General features: G+C 40.0%; 3 protein-coding genes and 1 pseudogene across 6 annotated transcripts in view; 3 read left to right on the top strand and 1 right to left on the bottom strand.

Moving 5' to 3' along the window:
* The window catches only part of LOC116302268 (hemicentin-1), a 134,291-nt gene that overhangs the window by 71,722 nt on the left and 43,666 nt on the right, over positions 1 to 18,903 (top strand). The window lies entirely within an intron of this gene.
* Positions 8,316 to 9,965, top strand: LOC148905674 (uncharacterized). Its single transcript, XM_089039852.1, has 3 exons — positions 8,316 to 8,592; positions 8,773 to 8,858; positions 9,000 to 9,965. The coding sequence occupies exons 1-3, from the start codon at positions 8,353 to 8,355 to the stop codon at positions 9,412 to 9,414; spliced, it is 741 nt and encodes a 246-aa protein (XP_088895978.1). The 5' UTR covers positions 8,316 to 8,352; the 3' UTR covers positions 9,415 to 9,965.
* Positions 9,965 to 11,537, bottom strand: LOC148905673 (uncharacterized; annotated as a pseudogene).
* LOC116306885 (uncharacterized) lies at positions 11,500 to 18,632 on the top strand. Of its 2 annotated transcripts, none has more exons than XM_089039800.1 (2): positions 11,500 to 11,741; positions 11,835 to 18,632. In XM_089039800.1, exon 2 carries the CDS (start codon positions 12,053 to 12,055, stop codon positions 18,134 to 18,136), a length of 6,084 nt encoding a protein of 2,027 aa, XP_088895926.1. In that variant the 5' UTR covers positions 11,500 to 11,741; positions 11,835 to 12,052; the 3' UTR covers positions 18,137 to 18,632. The 2 variants fall into 2 exon arrangements, 1 of the variants encoding a protein (XP_088895926.1); XR_016121680.1 differs by having other exon boundaries at positions 11,501 to 18,469; positions 18,563 to 18,632.

Below are 18,903 nucleotides of genomic sequence, written 5' to 3'. Positions count from 1 at the left end.
GCTTTTCTGGCAAACCAATTTGGTGAATTTTTCACTTTTTTTAAAACTTCGATTTTCCGACTTGAAATTTAATGCTGATTCCAAATCTGGAAAGAAAAACTGGGTGTTCCGAGCTTGTTTTTGAGATAATCAGCATTTAATGGAAGCCTACGCGCGAGCTTTTGGAGCAAAAATTGCGCCACCGGAAGTGATTAGAAAAATAATAAGATTTAATAGTTATTTGCAGACTATATGATTGCACGAATGACGGCTAGTCAATCATTCTACAATGATACGTGGATATTTTCGACAAAAATACAAAGAGATACATCGATTTGTCATATTTTGTAGTTTTGGTACTCTTAAAAAATCTCATAAAGTCGAACAAAAATCCCTACAAAAATTCTTTTTTTTTCTTGTGCTAGAAAAATGAACTTTTTCTAAAATGTTGATATAACCTAGATTTTAGGAGTTTTTTCGAATAATCAATTAAAAAATAGAGAGTCCAGTGCAAAATTTGAGGGTTTTGCCCTGTTGAAGCTCAGAACGCGTATGGTTCTTCAATAAAATGTTGTAGATTTTTCAACGGTTTTTGTGCGCGCGCACATCGTGGGCTCAAATCGAACGTTCAAAAGTAGTCAGTCGCCTTAAGAAATCAAAGGTAACCCATGGTAAGCTAGTGAAGCTTTTTGAGTACCAATGAACTGAGATGATAACAAATGACACTCGGTGACTCATTTAAGAGCAGATGTCCAATAATATCGAGGAAAATCGAGAATTCGCGGTTACAGTCAAAATTTCAATTTTCTCATTTTTGGTTTGCTGAAAGGTATTACCGAGTAAACAAACGTGGTGTAGTTAGTTTTTCAAAAAAACCGCTAAAAAATCTGAGAAATCAAAGAAAATCTGTTGGCCTAGCGGCGACCTCAAAAGTATGCACATTTTCAGTTGAATCAAACAGGTCCAAAAACAACTAACGCATACAGAATAGGAAAAAGATATGAAAACTATGTGTTCATAAATTGATAGAAGCGATGTTTGAGACTTGATTGGGTATAAAATAACGGTTTTAGCTATTTATTGAAAGCGGTCAGATGATATTTAGAATTGAGTGGTATTCACACATAGATCTGACCCTTGCTACGCCAAAACGAAATTAATCAAGTGCGCCATATTTTTTCTCAATGGAACTCACGTCATGAACTATTTAGGTGTTGATTTTGCAGAATGCCGACAAACGTGCATGAAACTGCTTTATAATTTGATTTAAAAACATATTATCTTTAATGGGTTTTGCATGTTAACGTTCCTTTTTAAACTCCATTAATTTCGTGCGATGTAAACGGTACCCAAAATCTTGAGATTTCTCAAAAGGAAAGTTTTTAAAGCTGAAACTATCTTACCAGAGGGAGCAGGTAAAACCTTACAGCAGTTCGTCAATTTTGTCAGTTTTACTGGCTTAATCCGAATGTTAGTTTCTTTAGAGAATCTACCTAAACGAATGTTGTAACTGTTAAAATAATGTAAACTGCTAATAAAAGGTATTTTTTAAAGGAAATGCACTTTCGGGTTTAAATTCCGGATGAAAATAGAAACCAATGAGAAAATAGCGACCAGAAACAACAAACACTTGTCGATTTCAGTCACGGTGTATGTCGAAAATACCCAATGTTCACAGCCTCCGTATGAACCCTAAATACTATAACCCAAACTGATTTTTGGATATGTTCTAGAAGAACATCTAAATAGTTCATGGCGTGAGTTTCATTGAGAATAAAGTGGCGCACTTGATTAATTTGTTTTTGGCGAGAAGGGCTGTCTTGCTAAGCATGAGATTTTATCTGATTTTTCTGATGCTTTTTGTTATGTTAAACTCCCAAAAACCTACCAGAAAGCTAAATAATCATGCTAATATTACTTATGTATCTAATGGTCTCGATGTTAAACAATTTCCATCGAGAAATTCAAGATTATCGCGAAGTTGCTCCAATGAACAACAGATGCCGCCATCTTTATAATTAAAGTTCAGAGCTGGAGTGTTCATCTCTAAGGCTGGCTTTTTGGCTCTCAGTCTGGTTGCACTTGCTGGTGATGTATCCGTGAATCGTATCTTTCCTGTCCGACACTAATTCTACAGCATCCAACTATAAATCTGATTTGGATAGTGCCTGTGTGGAATTTCCCTCCAATGATGAATTCTGCGACCCATATCCTTTCTTTGGTTTGGGTCTTGGAAATAAGGGCGTTCGCTTTGGTACGTGGAATGTAAGCAGACTGACTTTGTCTAAATTTGAACAAATCAAGTTCTTTCTCCTTGGTAGAGATAATCGCTCGCAAGTCGATGTTCTGGCATTGAATGAGACATTCTTAAATTCTAATGTTCCTGATGCAATGTTTTCTGTACCTGGCTTTAGCACATATCGCAGGGATAGGATTGGTAAAACTGGAGGTGGCGTTATGATGTTTGTCAACAACTCACTGAATCATCGCAGAAGAAATGATTTGGAAGATTGTAACCTTGAGGTTATTTTGGTGGAAATCTATCCTTTCAAATCAAAACGTCCTCTGCTCTTTGCGGCTGTTTATCGACCACCATCTTATTCCCAAGATATGGATCACAAGCTAGACAAGAGCATTGAATCTGCCTATTCATTAAATAAGGAAACGATTTTACTTGGAGATTTCAACGTTAACTGCAATGAACGTCAGAAATTTTAAAAACATCGCCTGATCAAACATATTCTCAGTATGAATTTTAAACAGCTCGCAGAGTCAATAACAAGACCAATAAGTGGCACCTGTCTGGATCATGTTTTCAGTAATTGTCCTGAAAGAATCAAGAAGACAATAACTTATAATTATGGTATCTCCTACCACATTCCAGTATTCTGTGTGCGCATTTACAAGAACAATAGCCCAAATCACGGTCCTTACCCACGCACTGGAGCTGTTGCGCACAACTACCTAGCGTATGCAAATCTTCAAGTAGATCCGTAGTGCATGTAAATGATGCAAAATTAACGATACGGAACGCACGCGCCAATGAAGTTATCAGCTGAAAATGCTCAATTAATCACGGTCCGTGAAAAGAACACGCTAGGTGTTAATTTTTAACCTTATTAATAACATGCTTCCTTTGTTCAGTTGTTTCTTAAATAAAACAACTAACACTTTATTTCAAAATACTTGTTTTATTTCATGCAAATTTTACGAAATAAGTTTTCTACATTATAAAGTTATGCCTGCAGAGCTTTTAAAATTGCTCTATTTCAGTGGCTCAAAGCATCTATATTTCCTCAAATAGGGAGATATGGCGCTCGGTTAAAAATGTACATAGCTCAAATACCATAGGAAGCTCCACCTTGGGTGACGCCATATAAACGTAGTACATTCGTAATCTTTCAGGTGCTTGAATATATGTTCTACCTTCACACGTTTGCGCGAAAGTTCAAAGTTGAACTTTCTCGCCCGTCGCCTTTCTCTGTTGTTTCTCATTCGTCTGATCTGTGCTTGTCTGAAAGGCGTAAGCAAAGGAGGGTCATCTGGGTAGCCTTTATCAGCCAACAACACAACTCCTACAGGCAAATCCAACAAGCGGCCAGCTCCTACGGCCTCCATAAGCCGAAAACCCTGAGAATCTTGCATGCGCCCTAGAAATCCTGCTTGAAGGAATCGTATGTGCCCTTCGTTATCGCATATAAGTTGAGTGTATTACAGATGAAAATGCCTATGGCCGCTGTAAAACTCTCGCTGTGGTTCTGTAGAAGGGATTTGAATTTCGTGTGGAGTAGCATCGATACAGCCAACTGCATTAGGAAACTCTGGCCATTTATTACGCATTTGATTCCATTCCCTGATTCTTGGCCATGATATTTGGGCATGGAAATGCCGCCATAGAATCATAACGCCCTGATAAATATGGGCCGATACGGTTTGAGGGCTTATATGGAATAGAAGAGCTACGGTACGTTCATGGGTATATTTCCTGAGCCACATCAAAACAAAAAGTAAGCGGTTAATTGGGTTAAGCTTAAATCGTCCCATTCTTCGCCTTAAATTACCACGCCTTGTCAACAGCAAGAATTCCAACGCAGTTTGTCTTGATATTTCTAGAAATGTTTCAGGAGTTTCGCCAGTGCTCAACCAGAAAAGGTATCGTTGATTGCAGATGAGTGTGAAGACGTCACGCCCAGCAAATACGTGACCATGAAAATTGTAAAAAAGTCTGTCTCTAAGCGGCAATGGAATCATCAAAGGAGGGTTGATCGACATCACAAACAGTAGAAATTGAAGTAAAGTATTGAAAGCCATCATTAACAGTCGTAGTTCTGCAGAATGATCAGTGTCCAAAGGAGGCGGGACCAAACTTAAGGCGTGAATCATTTGACTAGAAGCCATAAGAAACATAGAAAACTGTCGCAAACGTTGACCTTCCATCTTGACCGCAGCTGAATTAGAAGTCAACAAAACACAACCAAATGCATTCTTTATGGCCACAAAATTGTGATCGTTCGATCGTGGTATTTACAGTTCTTTAGAAACGCAACGTGTGGAATTTGCAAAAAAGGTGCGAAAAGAGTGCTAAAAAAAGCTCGATCTCAAATGTAGCGTTCTCTTTCCCGACCATGGATCAGAATATTTGGAGACCATTCGACGAGCTGGAACAAAATGAACCAAGAACGACGAAAGACAAGAAAATGTGTGTGAAAGTGGGAGAAAACGAGAAGAGGCTCGTCCTGAATGCGTATACCCAGTCTGGTCATGTGGGGGGGGGGGGGGGGGGTGGAATGCCGTCTATAGCACCCTCAAGGAAAATATCGAGCAGCTACCTCTCAATTCTAGAGTTATAGACTACTATCTTGAAACAGGAGAGTCGACGTGTATTAGAAGGATGCAGTGAATAGTGCGGCAGGAGACGAAACAAGTTGCTGTTGCCCAGCCAAGAAGCCAGGACCACCAAGGAGAGAGCTCTTCAGAGTTGGCGAAAAACGTGGTTGCGTCTCAAATGCGCTATGCAAAGAAGCGAAAGCCAGAGGAAAGAAAGGAAGAAAAGTTTGCGCACTTCAAAAATTCACCCTCCTCTGACGACGAGGAAGCTTAAACTGTCGAGGAGCCGCCAAGGCGAAAGAAAACTAAAACTGTGAGAGAGGCGACTATGGCAGCACAAACGGCTCACACCGAAATGTGCAAGAAAGCCACGGAGAGCATGGCCGTTATGTCTAGGGTTTTTGAGAAGCTTGACAGAAAAATAGATGAAATGTAAAGAAAACTTATTTCGTAAAATTTACATGAAATAAAACAAGTATTTTGAAATAAAGTGTTAATTGCTTTATTTAGGAAACAACTGAACAAAGGAAGCATGTTATTAATAAGGTTAAAAATTAACACCTAGCGTGTTCTTTTCCGTGATTAATTGAACATTTTGAGCTGATAACCTCACTGGCGCGTGCGTTCCGTATCGTTAATTTTGCATCATTTACATGCACTACGGATCTACTTGAAGATTTGCATACGCTAGGTAGTTGTGCGGAACAACTCTAATAAACCACAACACACATTCAATACAGTGTTTTGGACATTCATTTACGCAATGCAAAATAAAATGTATTTATTGCGGAAAGCACATGTAATACGTAAAAATCGTTCAAGAATCTACTTTCAGTAAAGTATGGAATCACTGGTAAAAGTTTTCTATTTTGCATTGCTCTTCCATTCCTCAGGAAAGCAAATAAGTTTTGTTCTTGGAGTAATAATATGACAACAAAAACAAAACAACTTATAACCGATCAAGAGTAAGGAACCCCCCTTGAAGGTTTGATCTTTTAGGTAATACAAATATGTCTTATATAAATTTAAAAAAATAAATATTAGTAGTTTTGCGTTGGGTCGTGTTATTATAGCTTGGTCCGTTACTAGATAGTAAATTAGGTGATTAGAGACAATTTTTATGTCAAAAATCGACTAAACAAATGAGAATTATACACAGTTTAAGAAACGGAACCCCCCTTTGAAAAATCCTGGATCCGCCACTGCAGTGTTCTTATGGTTGTTTCATTATAACTGTATTTCCGCTTATGACAATGTTTTATTTGCATCACTTTTACAAATTTTAAATTACATTCAACTATTACCTTGAATATTAGATGCAAGCTCGCTATAATAACCTATAAGGGCTATACAGGACAGCAAGCTTCCAACTTATGTACAATATAACTAGGCAAGTAGATAGCAAAGCAAGAATAAGGAAAAATAAGCATATATATGTATGATATGTATATTAGTACTAATCTATGTATAAAGGAAAAAAGTAAGGAAGAATGGAAGAATAAGCATAATTATATTAAACTTATATTTATAATAATGTACATTAATACTTAAATTGTTTATATATTTGTATGTGACGACGTATATTCATACTGGAAATGGATAGAATGATATCTACATGAGAGAAAAATCAAGGACATAACATGGAAAATTATGTTTCATAATTCTTTAACAAGGATTTTTTCAATGTATTTTTGAATGACGATATGCTGGGAGCTTGCTTTAAATCCTTTTCAATAGCATTCCAAGTTTTCACACCAGCAAATTTCAGAGCAAATTTACCATAGTTGGTACGTGCTTTTGGGAGAGAGTAACAGCAGTTAGAGGCAAGTCTAGTGTTATACTTATGTCTTCTTTCAATTGGTTCAAAAAACGAATCGAAGCATTTGGGGAGCTTCCCAGTTCTAAAGTTATAAACGAAAATGGCATTGTGTGAGAAGACAAGCTCAGGAAATTTGAGTATATTGTATTTTAGGAAAAGTGGGTTTGTGTGATCCCTATAGCCAGAGAATGATATCAGTCTAAGTGCTTTCTTTTGAAGCAAATGTAACAACTTTGTTGTGGATGGATATGTATTTCCCCATGTTATAATTCCATATGTGAGAAAAGGATATATGAGACTTTAATATAGATTTACAAGTATGTTCTCGGAAGTATAGTGTCTAACTTTAGAAAGTAAGCCTATGTTTCTTCTGATTTTTTTGGCCACAAAAGCTACATGAGCTTTCCAATTTAGGTTGGAGTCTATCAGGACCCCTAAGTAACTAGTGTTATTGACCCGTTTAAGTCTCTTAGCATTTATACAAAGTTCAATGTCATAGGTAATCTTTTTCTGAGGTGAATGAAAAATAATATAATTTGATTTGTCAATATTAAGTAACAGTTTATTGGCAAGTAACCAGTTCTGGATATTAACTAGCTCAATATTAATTTGTGCTTCTAGTCCTTGGATAGTATTATTACAATAGAAAAGATTTGCATCGTCTGCAAACAGATGGAAATCAAAAAGTGAGGAAGAGTTATGAAAGTCATTAATGTACAACAAAAATAGAGTTGGGCCAAGGACTGACCCCTGTGGTACCCCACAGAAGATATTCATTACATCTGAATCAACTGCTGAGATTGAGACTAGTTGCTTCCTATTGCTTAGATAAGAGGTGAACCAGCTTTTAGCTATTCCATGAATCCCATAGTGATCTAGTTTGTTAAGTAGGATAGAGTGATTCACAGAGTCAAACGCTTTACTCAAGTCTAAAAATATACCACATGAGTATGAATTATTATCTATAGCTTGTTGTACATTATCTATGATAGAAAGAAGGGCATGGCTAGTAGAGCAAGATGATCTGAAGCCAAACTGTTTACCAAATAAAACATTATTATTATTAATAAACTCTATTAGCCTTCTGGAGACTAGTTTCTCCATCAGTTTATTAAAAATTGACAATAACGAGATAGGACGGTAGTTTTCTAATCTAAGTTGAGAACCCTTTTTGTGAACAGGGATAACTCGTGCAAGTTTGAACTGATCTGGTACAGTACCTTTTGAGAATGATACATTAAAGATAATTTCAAGAGGTTGCGAAATTATGTTCTGAAGCAATTTTAGAACTTTAGTAGGTATACCATAGGGGCCTGATGCTTTAGATGGTTTTAGCTTATTGATTTCTTCTTCAATCTCTTTGGCATTTGTTGGACTCAAAACAAACTTTGCAGTTGGTTTTAAAGGCATGTATGCATAGGGTGACATATTAACCTTACCAATTGATGATGCTATCTTGTTGCCAATGCTTGCAAAATGATTGTTAAAAGAATTTGCAATGTCCTTACTATCAGTAATTTCACCTTCGCTAGTGATAAGCTTGGATGGTATGTCACGAGCTAATGGCTTAAGGGATATAATTTGTTTTATCCCTTTCCATATATTTTTAATATTTGTCTTGTTATCAGAAAAGTATTTGTTATAATAATTCTTCTTACTGATACGTATAAGGTGGTTTATTTTATTCCTATAGAATCTAAACTTTTGTTGGTAGTAATCTGATCTACATGGCGAAAAATTACGTACAGTCAGCGGTTCGGTACCGCGGGCGCGTATTCATTGTTCAATATTGTACTAAGATGGCTGCCAGTACCAATCGAAAAACGATGCCAGGATTCTACAGACAGCTTAATGAGTCTGCAACCTGGTTTTTAGAGCCAGTAAAGGTGATGAAAAGAAACAGGATGACAAGTGGCCCATATTTTGCAGTAGAAAGGTTAATTTCGAAGCGAAACTACAAGGGAAATGTAAGTAAATTAAAAATTTTTGACAACTTCATTCTTACTTTTTCGGCATGCTTGTGACCATTTTCTTAGCTTTAAAAGTCAAAATTTTAATTTTTTTTTCGAAAAAAAGGATTCTGACTCCTGTTTAGTTAGTAAGCTTCACATTTCCCCCCAATTTAACAAGGATTTTTGTATTTTCAGACTGAGTATCTTATCAAGTGGGAAGGTTACAGCTCGTACTGCAGTAGCTGGGAGGATGAGGGGAATCTAACAAAAGATCTGATCCGGTAAGTATTAATGCGAATCTAGTGATTTTTGCTCATGTAAATTACATGCCAACATAAAACTTTATTTAATCATACTCTACTAACTGTGATTAAATTAACCTCTATTAACTCTGGATTAAATTCACTCTCTTTTTTTTACAGAACATTTGACAAACCTATAATAGACCATCCAAGACTGGAAGCAAACATTGACTGCTTGTTACATAACATAACTGCTAAGCTAAAAAGCAAATCAAGGGCTCCAGTTTCCTTTTGTTTTGACCATGATTGTTTTCGGTTTTTATTTGGGGGTAAGGGAACTGTATCTAGGGATGACAAAGCATTTATGCTAGAAAAGGAGGATTTTCAATGTTGTCATTTTTTCAATGATTGGGATCAGTGTTTAGATAGCAATGGGGATGGAGTCATTATTCAATTTCCAATGAAGGTGGGACTAGTTCTTTCTTTATCACCAAGTGTAACTGTTTTTCAAAATAGGAAATTAGTAAAACAACCCAGAATGCCAATAGAAAAGCTGAAAATTGATTTTTTTCGTAAGCCTTTCTCCTGTATTTAAATTGTTTACATTAGGGAAAACATTTAAATATAAACAAATTACTTGAAAGTATCATTTGTAAAAGACATGAAAAGTTATTTATCAGCTTCTAAAAAGACACTCTAACTCATTGTTTTTTCCCCAAACAGTTGAATGACTGTGTCATCTATGTGAATTGTCAGTATAATGAGTGTCAAATGGGCTAGCTAGTGTATTTTATTCAATATGCATTGCATTTTATGTCTGCTATTACTTGATTTTTGTAGATAAAATCCATTGTCAAGCAAAAGCTAACAATTTAAAATTTTGTATTTGTCAATAGAAGATAAAATAGTGCAAATTGTAAAGATAATTTACATTGTACTTCTTTGAACTTTTGTAAGCAAACAGGCTAATTTTTAAATTTTAAAGCAATTAATTTGAAAAAAGTAGCTATTAGAGTGCCATGAACATAGTAATAAAATAGTAACACTATGTGAATGAAATTGTATATAGAAAAGCTACTTAAAGTATATTGCAATTGAATATATACAATATGAGTCAATGTTATGAAATTAAAACATCTGGGTAATTAAAAAACTATAATATTTTTAGTATTTCAGTATGCCAGTCATTTGCATTTCTCTTTGAGATAAAATTGTCTCTTTGTTTTCTTTTTTATTCCCTCTTCCCAGTAAACAGCATTCTTTTTCTCATATTTTCTTCTTTTCCTTTCATTATCCCTTAGACTCCATTGCCTACTTTCCACTCTTAAGATATCTGCTGTTGAGTCCCACTTGTTTGATTTTCTTAGGACTACAGATCTAGCAACATCATTGTTTTTCTCCACTCCCTGTCCTGTAAAAACTTTCAATGACTTGTACATTTGAAGAAAATATGGTACATGAGCTACTAAGATATGCATATAAGGTGTTACCCTTCTCCTCTCATACCCCTTCATTTTTCCATTCAGGGAAACGAACAACTTCACCCAAGCTACAGCTTTAAGATAAGATAGATGGATCTTGTTCTGGTGACCAAGTGTTGATAATGGCATAGAGCTCACCAAAGTTATTCCATATCTCTATAACCTTTTGTCCCAGGTCTTGACACTGAAAAAGTTCTAGAGTTCCTTCTTTTTTTGGAAATTCTTTAAGAAGTTTCTTTTTGTCATCTCCTGTAAGACTGGTCCACTTATATCTTCCACTTGCCCTCCCATCTGCATTTTTTTCTTCCCACACATCAAAAGAAATTCCTAGTGACTTAATATGCTCCACAGTTTTCTTTAGCTGAACTCCCCTCTCTTGTCCCCTAGCTCTATTCACTTCAATAATTTTGTCCCAATCTAGTGCAGCATCTATCACATTCTCTAGCAAAATATCTGTTACTCTTAACATAAGATGAAGCTCATCTACGACTACATTGTCTAGTTGAATCTTAATAAGTGGTTCTCGTTCGCACCCATAGTTGTAGTTATTTTTCTTGCTGGGATGGTTTTTGTACAAGGTAAGTATTTCTTTGAGAGTTCTGCATAGAGGAAGCTTATTAAAATTGGAGAAATCAGAGTCTACTTTCCATCTATCTTCTTTGGGAATCTTACACCAGGCACAGGCATAGTCAGCTGTGGCAGATTTTAATCCAAGCATTAGCAAAATAAATTTGTAATCACCTCCCAAGAAAAATTCAGTGTTCAGGTGTTGTCCATTAACTTCTATAGAACCACTCCGTATCAAATCATTGATTTCTTGAAAAATTGATTGGAAGGCATCCCTTAGAACTTCATAATTTTCAGGTGCATCGACAATGGCAATGGTCCTGTTTCCCTTAGCAGACATTACATCTTGTCCCGATTGCAGCAAAGAAAATGAGAGAATTATATAATTACTATTCCTGGTCATACGAGCACCATCACCATTTACCTTGATTTTGATCTTATCATTGGCTACAGAAAAGTCCCTTGCATTTTTAAAGAAATCTGTTACCTGTACTTTGAGTAGGTCAGTTAGAGAGTTTACTTTAGAACCATGGTATGGGCCAGGAAGTGAAGATAAATGGCACATGTCATTAAGGTTGGACCTGCACTGTTTGATTAAATAAGATTTGGGAAGTCCCTCACAAATAAAAGAAAATTCATGATGTTGAGAATAGTTAACTTTTACATACATTTATTCGTTTTGTTTGTTTCTTACGATTTCCTTGACCCCATGATTTACCAGAAATTAATGATTAAACATAGCAATGAAACTTGATCTAGCCTTATGCAATAAAAGACACTCGCTTAATTCTTAATGAAACGACATGCACGTGCCTACGAGCCAACGATAATTTTGCCATGAAGACTAACTTAGATGCGTGATTCGCCACCAGATGTAAGTACAATAAATTCTAAACGTATATACTGTTTAAGTGTAAATATTTCCCCAAAAATGTAGGCTAATTTAGGAATTATTGTTACATTTTAGCGAACCTTGTACTAGCTTGAACCAGTTTGAACTTGATCCACGAATTAAACTTGAAACAGATACGAGTGAACATTTGTCAACTAGCTCTAACAAGCGTATCGTATGGTGGTAAAATAGACATTCCCCCGATATCTCTAACAGTTCGATCTGAGGAGCAAAATTTAAGAGATAATCCCGGCCTGAATTCGATCAATAAAGCCCCGAGTTTAGAAGACCGCATGGAAGATAAAAAATTCGAGGAATCGGATTATGGACGCGCGGCGCTTCCGGAACGAGAAAGGGAAATTCCGAGAAAATCCGGCCGACAGGCAAAGATAAAGCCGGAGCACACGGAATACTTCCAATTAATGCGAAAGGAAAGACTAGTTTCTGACCTCAGGGGTTCTGAGACAGCAATTGAAGAAATAATACAGAATATCCAGCAATGTGACGCCGTTTCTCGCCCAGCAGGGGCAAAATCGGCAATCGAAAGCCTCGAAAATGAATGGGAAAAATATCAAGAAATTTACAGCGATCTCGCCAAAATTGTTGTAGACACCACCGAGCTACAAACAATGAGCACGAAAAATCAAAAAATTGTTCGACGAATTTACGAACAAAGAGAAGCTCTCATACAAGTTCTGCAGGAGTCAATGAATGCCCCCCTTCCAAGTGATAAAGTCCCGTGTCCTACCCCACAGGACGATGCAAAGTCCATAATGTCAATGAAATCAGGAGCAAGTAAATGCTCCTCTACATCCTCAAACGCGCGCGCTGCCGCCAGATCCGCTAGGATTGCTAAGCTCAAGCTAGAACAAGCAATAAAGAGATCGGAGCTAAAACAGAAACAGATTCGAGAAGAGGCGGAGCTGGAAAGGACCAAAGTCGAGCTGGAGACCAAGAGAGCCGAAAGCGAGCTGAAGGAACACCTCCAGCAACTGCAAGACGAAATGGAGTGCGCCAATTATGAGGCCCAGCTGCTAGAAGAAGAACAAGACGATGAAATGAGACAGAGAAAGGAACTGGAATTCGAAATAGAAGGACAGTACAGCCAACAAAAAAAAACTGCAACAGAGGTTAAAGAAGAAAATATACCACCGGTGAAGCCAATTGTGACATCAACGCCGAACAGAGACCAGGACCTGGATGAACGTGATGGTCTTGGGGGAGATGATCTCCGCCAATCGACGATACCAAATACCCGCCAAATCCAAGCTGGAGGAGAACAACGGTATGACGAACAAAGGTCATACTGGTCCCAAGACCCAAGAAACCCAACCCTGGACCAGACTCTAGCTGCTACATTGGTGCAAATAAATCAGCAGCTGATGAGCGCCATGAAGCAAAATTCGGAGTCCACGATGGTCATGAAATCGATGATGCAAAGACAAGGGATTCCGAAACCTGATCCCCCTAAGTTCTCTGGAGATCCTGCTGAATTCCCGGTTTTCAAGCTGAGAATGCAGGACTGGCTAGAGGAAAAGGGCCTGACAGAGAAGGAAAAGATATCACACCTGCTGAGCTTCGTTGAAGGAGACCCAAGGGAAGCCATCACTTATTGCGAGATAGAGGAAAACGGATATGCAGAAGCCATGGCGATCTTGGAATCTCAGTACGGCCACCCTGCAAAGGTCGTCCGAGCATCTATTAAAAGAATAACAGATGGTCCCAGGATCGAGAGAGGGAACAAGACTGCCCTCACGAAGCTTCGCAACAACCTCCAGACCGTCATCAAGGCCCTTCGCCACAACAAAATATACCTCTACGAGATGAACGCATGCCATAACATAGAAAGGGTAATCGACAGACTCCCCCTCCACATGCAGGTGGAGTGGGCTAAAGGTGTCCCTAGAATTCGCGACGAAACGGACACCGGCCCTGACCTCAGTCATGTCTTTAGCCTGGTAGACAAACAAGTGAAAATCATGAATGACCCTCAATTTGGTCATATCTTGAGCAATCATCAAGCCTCGAGTTCATCCATGAAACCTGGCAAGATGAGCACAGCCTTGAAGCCCATTACAAGCTACCGTAAGCCACTATCCACCATGGCAACCGACGTGAAGAAAGAAAGAAAGACCTGCGTGTGTTGCAAGGGCCAGCATGATTTGAAGGACTGCGAAGTCTTCCCCAAGAAATCAACTGAAGAAAGATGGACCCTCGTAAAGGAACAAAAGCTCTGTCATCTATGTTTGGCTTCGGGTCATATGAGGTACCAGTGCACATCAACAGAAAGGTGTCTATGCAAGGCGCCCCTACCCCACCATAAGCTGCTGCATCGAGATCACAGACCGCAACAAGTTGTCAGCCAATCCCCGCAACCCTCCGCACAACCTGCATCAGAAGTAGTTAGACGGAAGGAGATCGACACGCGAGCAACCCTCAGCCAGAAACAAGGTCAAATAATCCTGCTACATGTGGTTCCAGTCCGAGTGATAAGCGACGAAGGCAAATCCGTAACCACTTATGGTCTCCTGGATAACGCAAGTCGAGGGACCATAATCTGCTCCCAGCTCGCGGAAAGGTTAGGCATTGACGGCCCCAAGCTTCCAGTCTCAGTGACCACAGTCCTTGGCACACAAGATCGCGAATACAAGGAAGTATCCTTTAAACTACAAGCTGCCGAACCCAGCGACGAAGATCCCGTTTTAAACGTGGAACAAGGCCTTTCTGGCGAACTAGAAATAAAGGAAAGGGTGCTGCCACACGAGATAGTTCTAAACCAGCACCCACACTTATGTGACGTCAGCATACCGGAAGTAGACTTAAAGAAAGTGACACTGATTATCGGCGAAGATGTGAGAAATGCGCACGCAGTTAAGGATGTTCGATCGCCCGCAGACAATGAACGGAGTGGATTATACGCTACTAGAACAGCACTAGGCTGGACGATTGCTGGCCACACGACAGGTGCCCCAAGCCCCAAGAAAGAAACAAGCTTCAACTTCACGGACACGAATAAAGAGCTTAGCAACCAGCTGGAACGGTTCTGGAAGATAGAGAGAGTAGGAATTGAGGACCAAACAGACACCTTGAAGTCGGTGGAGGACCGCAGAGCAGAAGACATCCTTCGAGAATCCACAAGGCTTGTGAATGGACACTACGAGACGGGTCTACTCTGGAAAAAGAACGATCCTCATCTACCCAATAACAGGAAGCTTGCAGAGTCTCGACTGAACAGTCTCAAACGGAAATTTCAACGCGACCCAGATTTCGAAGACAAGTACAGAAAGGTAATTCAGGAATATGTACAACGAGGATACGCAAGGAAGCTGACTCCAGATGAAGCACGATCGACTACTCCAAAGACCAACTACCTGCCACATCACGGAGTCACAAACCCCAATAAACCAGGCAAGGTGAGAGTCGTCTTCGACGCAGCCGCTAAATTCCAGGAAACCTCCCTGAACAAGAACCTGCTACAAGGCCCGGATCTGTCAAACAGTTTGAATGGAGTACTGATGAGATTTCGTCAAGAAAGGGTAGCGGTAGTGGCAGACGTCGAAGGCATGTTTCACCAAGTCAAGGTAGCACGCAAGGATCAAGATGCCTTAAGATTCCTTTGGTATAGTAACGACATCGATGGACCCCCTGACGAGTATGTAATGACGTCGCACATCTTCGGAGCGACAGACTCTCCCTGTTGCGCGAATTATTGTCTGAAGAAAACAGCAGAAGATAATACAAGCAGTTTCGATCCCGTTGTCATCCAAACTGTCCTAAGGAACTTCTATGTTGACGACATGCTGAAGGCGCTCAAGAGTGAGGAAATTGCTATCAAAGTCGCGAAGGACTTGATATCCCTACTATCGAGAGGAGGATTTCGACTGACGAAATTCACCTCCAACAGCCGTGCAGTCCTGGATTCGATCCCTAGCAAGGAAAGAGCTAACCCCACCTTGGACCTAGATTTTGATGATTTGCCAATCGAACGCGCACTTGGCGTGCAGTGGAATGTAGAGCAAGACACCTTTGGCTTCAAGGCTGCTAAATGCAGCAAGCCTAATACGATGAGAGGCGTACTATCTTATGTCTCGTCTTTCTATGACCCACAAGGCTTCGCCGCCCCTGTAGTTCTCCCAGCAAAACAGATACTGCAAGAGTGCTGGAAGGAAAAGCAGACATGGGACGAACCGTTGAAGGGGAAGCTGCTGAAAAAATGGGAACGTTGGAAGAACCTGCTGCCTATTATGACTGAAGTCAAGATTCCACGCTTCTTCTTCGGAATTCCAGCCGACGTGGATTTAGCTGACATCCAACTACACCATTTTTGTGATGCGTCCGAAGTAGGTTACGGCACTGTTTCCTATCTGAGGGCGACCTATCCGGATGGAACACTATCTTGTTCCTTCGTCCAAGGAAAGTCTAGAAATGCCCCGGTTCGTGCCCCAACGATTCCAAGAATGGAACTACAGAGTGCTGTCCTTGCTACTAGAATGGACAAGTTCATTCAGAGAGAACTAGACATGCTGATAAGCAAGACGCTATTCTGGACCGATAGCACCATCACTCTGTATTGCATCTCCAACGAAAGCAAAAGGTTCCAAACCTACGTTACCAACCGAGTGAACGAGATAAGAGAAGCCACTGAAGTAGCACAGTGGCGACATTGCCCAGGAGTGCTGAACCCCGCTGATGACTGTTCAAGAGGTCTAGACGCAAAGCAGTTCATTGAAAGTGAAAGATGGCTGAGAGGACCCCAATTCCTCTGGGAAGGTGAAGAAAGCTGGCCAAGTCACCATGTAGAAGACATCCCCGACGACAAACTTGAAATAAAGAAGGAGAAGACATGCCTTGCAACCGAGACCGATGCAGCTGCAACTTCGGTTCTTCACGAGTTACTCGCAAGATACTCAAGTTGGTCAAGGCTGCGCAAAAGTGTAGCATGGATAATCAAGTTCATCAATTGGTTGAAGGAAGGAAGAAAGAAACCGAGCCACCGGCGACTGACAGTCAACGACCTCAAGAAGGCTAAACAAAGAATCGTCGCTATCGTGCAAGCAAGGTCCTTTCCTAATGAAGTCCGTGAACTTAGCCGAGGGAAGTCTGGTTCCCAGACACGAGTGAAACCTTCTAGCAACATAGTAAAGTTGAAACCTATGATGAATCCAAGTGAAGGGGTCATGCGTGTATCGGGACGAATCAGCGAGGCACCAATAACGTACGATGCAAAGCACCAAGTGATCCTACCCCAACACCACTGCGTCACCGAACTGATAATCAACCATTATCATGTGAGGCTCGGTCACTGTGGACCAGAACACTTGCTCTCAAAGGTAAGAGAAGAGTTTTGGATCGTCAAGGCAAGAGCTGCGATCAAGAAGGTGCTAGGAAGATGCTTCATCTGCAAGAAACAGCATGCAGAAAGGATGTCACAAGAAATGGCAGACCTGCCCAAGGTAAGGGTGACGCCCTACGAACCGCCCTTTACCTACACCGGCATAGACTACTTTGGCCCTTTAAATGTAAAGAGGGGTCGTGGTACAGCAAAGCGCTACGGTTGCATTTTTGTCTGCATGACGACGCGAGCTGTACATCTGGAGTTGGCGCAGTCACTAGAGACAGACGCATTCATAATGGTGCTCCGACGCTTCATCAACGTCAGAGGAAGCGTTAAACAGCTGAGGTCGGACAATGGTACTAACTTTGTCGGAGCAGAACGCGAGTTGCGTGCGTCGATCAGAGAATGGAACCACAAGACCATAGAAGAGGAGCTCCAGCAGCATAACTGTGAATGGGTATTCCACCCACCGGGTGCATCCCATATGTCCGGAGTATGGGAAAGACTGATAAGGAGTGTCAAGCGGTCGATGAAAGCTATACTCGGTGAAAGGACGGTAGATGAAGAGGTGCTGAGAACCGTACTCTCCGAAGCGCAAGCAATTGCGAATTCCCGACCGCTGTGCCACAACTCTGACGACGTCAAAGACTTGGAGGCGCTGACACCCAACCACCTTCTGTTACAACGTCCAGCTGTCACTCTTCCTCCGGGACACTTTGAAGATACAGATTTGTCAAGCAGAAAAAAATGGCGACAAGTACAGATCCTCGCGAACCATTACTGGAAGAGGTGGGTTCACGAGTACTTACCCACCCTGCAAGAACGCCAGAAATGGCTCAAGCCACGTCGAGACCTGACAGTCAACGATCTAGTACTGATTGCGGATGATAACGCACCGAGAGGCCAATGGCTTCTTGGTCGCGTTACTCAGGTGTTCCCTGGTAGAGACGGACGGATTCGAAGTGCAGCGATAAAGACCAAGAACTCAGAGTTACACCGACCAATAAGAAAACTCTGCCTATTGGAGGCATCAGGACAGTGAAGAAAGAAGAAAGAAGAAAGAAAAAAGAAGAAAGCTGCTATGCAGATAAGACAATTATATACTAATGACGAAACCCTGGTTTCCTCATCGGGGGCCGGGATGTTGAGAATAGTTAACTTTTACATACATTTATTCGTTTTGTTTGTTTCTTACGATTTCCTTGACCCCATGATTTACCAGAAATTAATGATTAAACATAGCAATGAAACTTGATCTAGCCTTATGCAATAAAAGACACTCGCTTAATTCTTAATGAAACGACATGCACGTGCCTACGAGCCAACGATAATTTTGCCATGAAGACTAACTTAGATGCGTGATTCGCCACCAGATGTAAGTACAATAAATTCTAAACGTATATACTGTTTAAGTGTAAATATTTCCCCAAAAATGTAGGCTAATTTAGGAATTATTGTTACATTTTAGCGAACCTTGTACTAGCTTGAACCAGTTTGAACTTGATCCACGAATTAAACTTGAAACAGATACGAGTGAACATTTGTCAACTAGCTCTAACAAGCGTATCGTATGGTGGTAAAATAGACATTCCCCCGATATCTCTAACACATGATAAAATTTGTCACCAACACAAAACTTGTCAAGTAGATATAAAACCTGCTCAACTTTGGACTTTTCTTCATTGGTCAAGTTGTTATAATTTTTTCCCTTCTGACTACCATTTAAATCTAGCATATGGGTATCTCCTGATTCTTGATCCTTAATTAGTAAAGCCTGTATGTCTAGGCCAAAAGAATTGGAAAACCAAA

This window comes from Actinia tenebrosa, unplaced genomic scaffold (genome assembly GCF_029948245.1).
Source record: "Actinia tenebrosa isolate PJP-AT-01 unplaced genomic scaffold, QUT_ActTen_1.0 PGA_scaffold7__59_contigs__length_16204524, whole genome shotgun sequence".
Taxonomy (NCBI): Eukaryota; Metazoa; Cnidaria; class Anthozoa; order Actiniaria; family Actiniidae; genus Actinia; species Actinia tenebrosa.
Note: the sequence above shows the minus strand (reverse complement) of the source record. Positions and strands in the feature narration are given on the sequence as shown.